The sequence below is a fragment of the Platichthys flesus genome, chromosome 24, assembly GCF_949316205.1.
Source record: "Platichthys flesus chromosome 24, fPlaFle2.1, whole genome shotgun sequence".
In the NCBI taxonomy this organism is placed as follows: domain Eukaryota; kingdom Metazoa; phylum Chordata; class Actinopteri; order Pleuronectiformes; family Pleuronectidae; genus Platichthys; species Platichthys flesus.
Window position 1 is genome coordinate 1714342 of NC_084968.1, and position 1851 is coordinate 1716192.

Genomic DNA, 1851 nt, shown 5'->3' on the forward strand with positions numbered 1-1851 from the left:
TAAGGATGAGCTATATAGCACGTCCAGCTGTGGGCGGGCGTTGTAGTTCAAACTAAGGGACGATACTCGCGCGGAGCTGTGTCAGTGTCCTGTAGCGTTGGATATTATCCGAGCATTCTAAACATGGTGCGTGTTTTACGTCGTGTCTGTTCAATGTGTGTGTGTCTAGAGGTTTGTTTGCGCCAAATGAGAAAAGGTCTCCAGCGCGTTCCTGTGAGGAGCCGACTGGTAGCGGCTAATGTTAGCTGTTGTCCTAGCCTAGCATGCCAGCTAACTTGTCGCCAGTGGTTGGGTGATCGGCGTTATGACGCCAAAAGGCGCGTTTAGTCCATGTAACATGTGTGTTGTGACGGGCCGTAGCTCATGAGCGCTGTTTTTTTCCAGGCTGGCGGCAAAGCAGGGAAGGACTCGGGGAAGACCAAGACCAAGGCTATCTCGCGCTCACAGAGAGCAGGACTGCAGGTTTGTTCGCTCATTCATTGCACCGGCGGTGCTAGCACAGGCTAGCGGAAGCTAACGGGCTGCAGAGGTTACTCAGCTGGTGGCCGTCTCCCCCCGGCGGGCCACCGAGCCCTTTGTTTCGTCGCCCTGAAGCCCCTCTCTCTGTCTTGTCGCCGCAGTTCCCCGTGGGCCGTATCCACAGACACCTCAAGACGAGGACCACCAGCCACGGCAGAGTGGGAGCCACCGCCGCCGTGTACAGCGCTGCTATTCTCGAATACCTCACAGCCGAGGTAACGCCGATTTCCGTCTAATCGTTACTCAAATGAAGTAACCAGGCTCTGCGGAGCTGCCGCTCGGGCCCCGGTGAGTAATGAAACCCTGGTTTTGTGTCAGGTCCTGGAGTTGGCAGGAAACGCATCGAAGGATCTGAAGGTGAAGCGCATCACCCCCCGCCACTTGCAGCTGGCCATTAGAGGAGATGAGGAGTTGGATTCACTCATCAAGGCCACCATTGCCGGTGGAGGTAAACAGATGATCAGCCTCTGTGCCTTTTTAAAAGTCCACATTACTTATCTATGATCAGTATATTGGTTCTAGATAACCACACTATCCATCTCTTTAGATTGTACTTGAAGTTGCAGACAGACTATCCACAATGTGTTTTTACTAATTCATGATCAGTCTGTAGCAATCTGGAAGTTGCACGTGGATACATTTTATTTCACTGTCTCACTGAAACAATGTTAATGGCTCACCCATTAACTTCTCCACCCCTCCCACCAGGTGTTATCCCTCACATCCACAAGTCTCTGATTGGAAAGAAGGGCCAGCAGAAGACTGTATAACGTGGAGTCCCCTGGAAGTCGTGCCATCTCAGGACGATGTCTACATCAAGTGATTGTTTGTCTTTAGATTAGATCGCCTTTAGGAGTTGTTTGTATTGTTGAGCTTGCATTTACTCACCTGGGGTATTTTTAAAAAGTGGCTTCAGAGAAGCTCATCTTTTTGTTTTTTTTGGCTTTTTTTTTTTTCTGGTGCTGCAGTTCATGTGTCAAAAACTTACGTTGTCGCATTCCCGTGTTTAAAGTGGTGTTTTAATAAAGCTCTTGTTCGGGCATTTACAGTTCTTTCAGTTCTTGCTTGGTGCTCTGGTATCACTCTTATCTGTATTCAGTTGGCTACCCCAGTGTTGATGGACATGTGTTTGGCTTTAGTGTTCCTAATCTTTGCAGTTCCAAAGACTCCGTCCTGGTGAACCACTGCTGCAGTGTGGACAGCATTGTGGTGTCCATTGAACCATCTTAACGTGTGCAAACAGTTTGGTGCCGGTGCATGAATTGCAAAGCATGCTGAAGTTAACTGGAGTGCCATGAACTTTGGATTCAGAATAAAGGCAGGACTGGCACA

At 49.4% G+C, this 1851-nt stretch overlaps 1 protein-coding gene across 1 annotated transcript; it reads left to right on the plus strand.

The window, feature by feature from the left end:
• On the plus strand, positions 1-1561 carry LOC133950207 (histone H2A.Z). Its single transcript, XM_062384450.1, has 5 exons — positions 1-126; positions 385-462; positions 621-734; positions 838-967; positions 1228-1561. The coding sequence occupies exons 1-5, from the start codon at positions 124-126 to the stop codon at positions 1287-1289; spliced, it is 387 nt and encodes a 128-aa protein (XP_062240434.1). The 5' UTR covers positions 1-123; the 3' UTR covers positions 1290-1561.
• Positions 1562-1851: the final 290 nt, after the last annotated feature.

Excerpts from the sequence above, each read along its gene's own strand:
- LOC133950207 (XM_062384450.1), top strand. Across the intron at positions 735-837 it reads TCGAATACCTCACAGCCGAG|GTCCTGGAGTTGGCAGGAAA; the intron begins GTAACGCCGATT and ends GTTTTGTGTCAG. Across the intron at positions 968-1,227 it reads GGCCACCATTGCCGGTGGAG|GTGTTATCCCTCACATCCAC; the intron begins GTAAACAGATGA and ends CCCTCCCACCAG.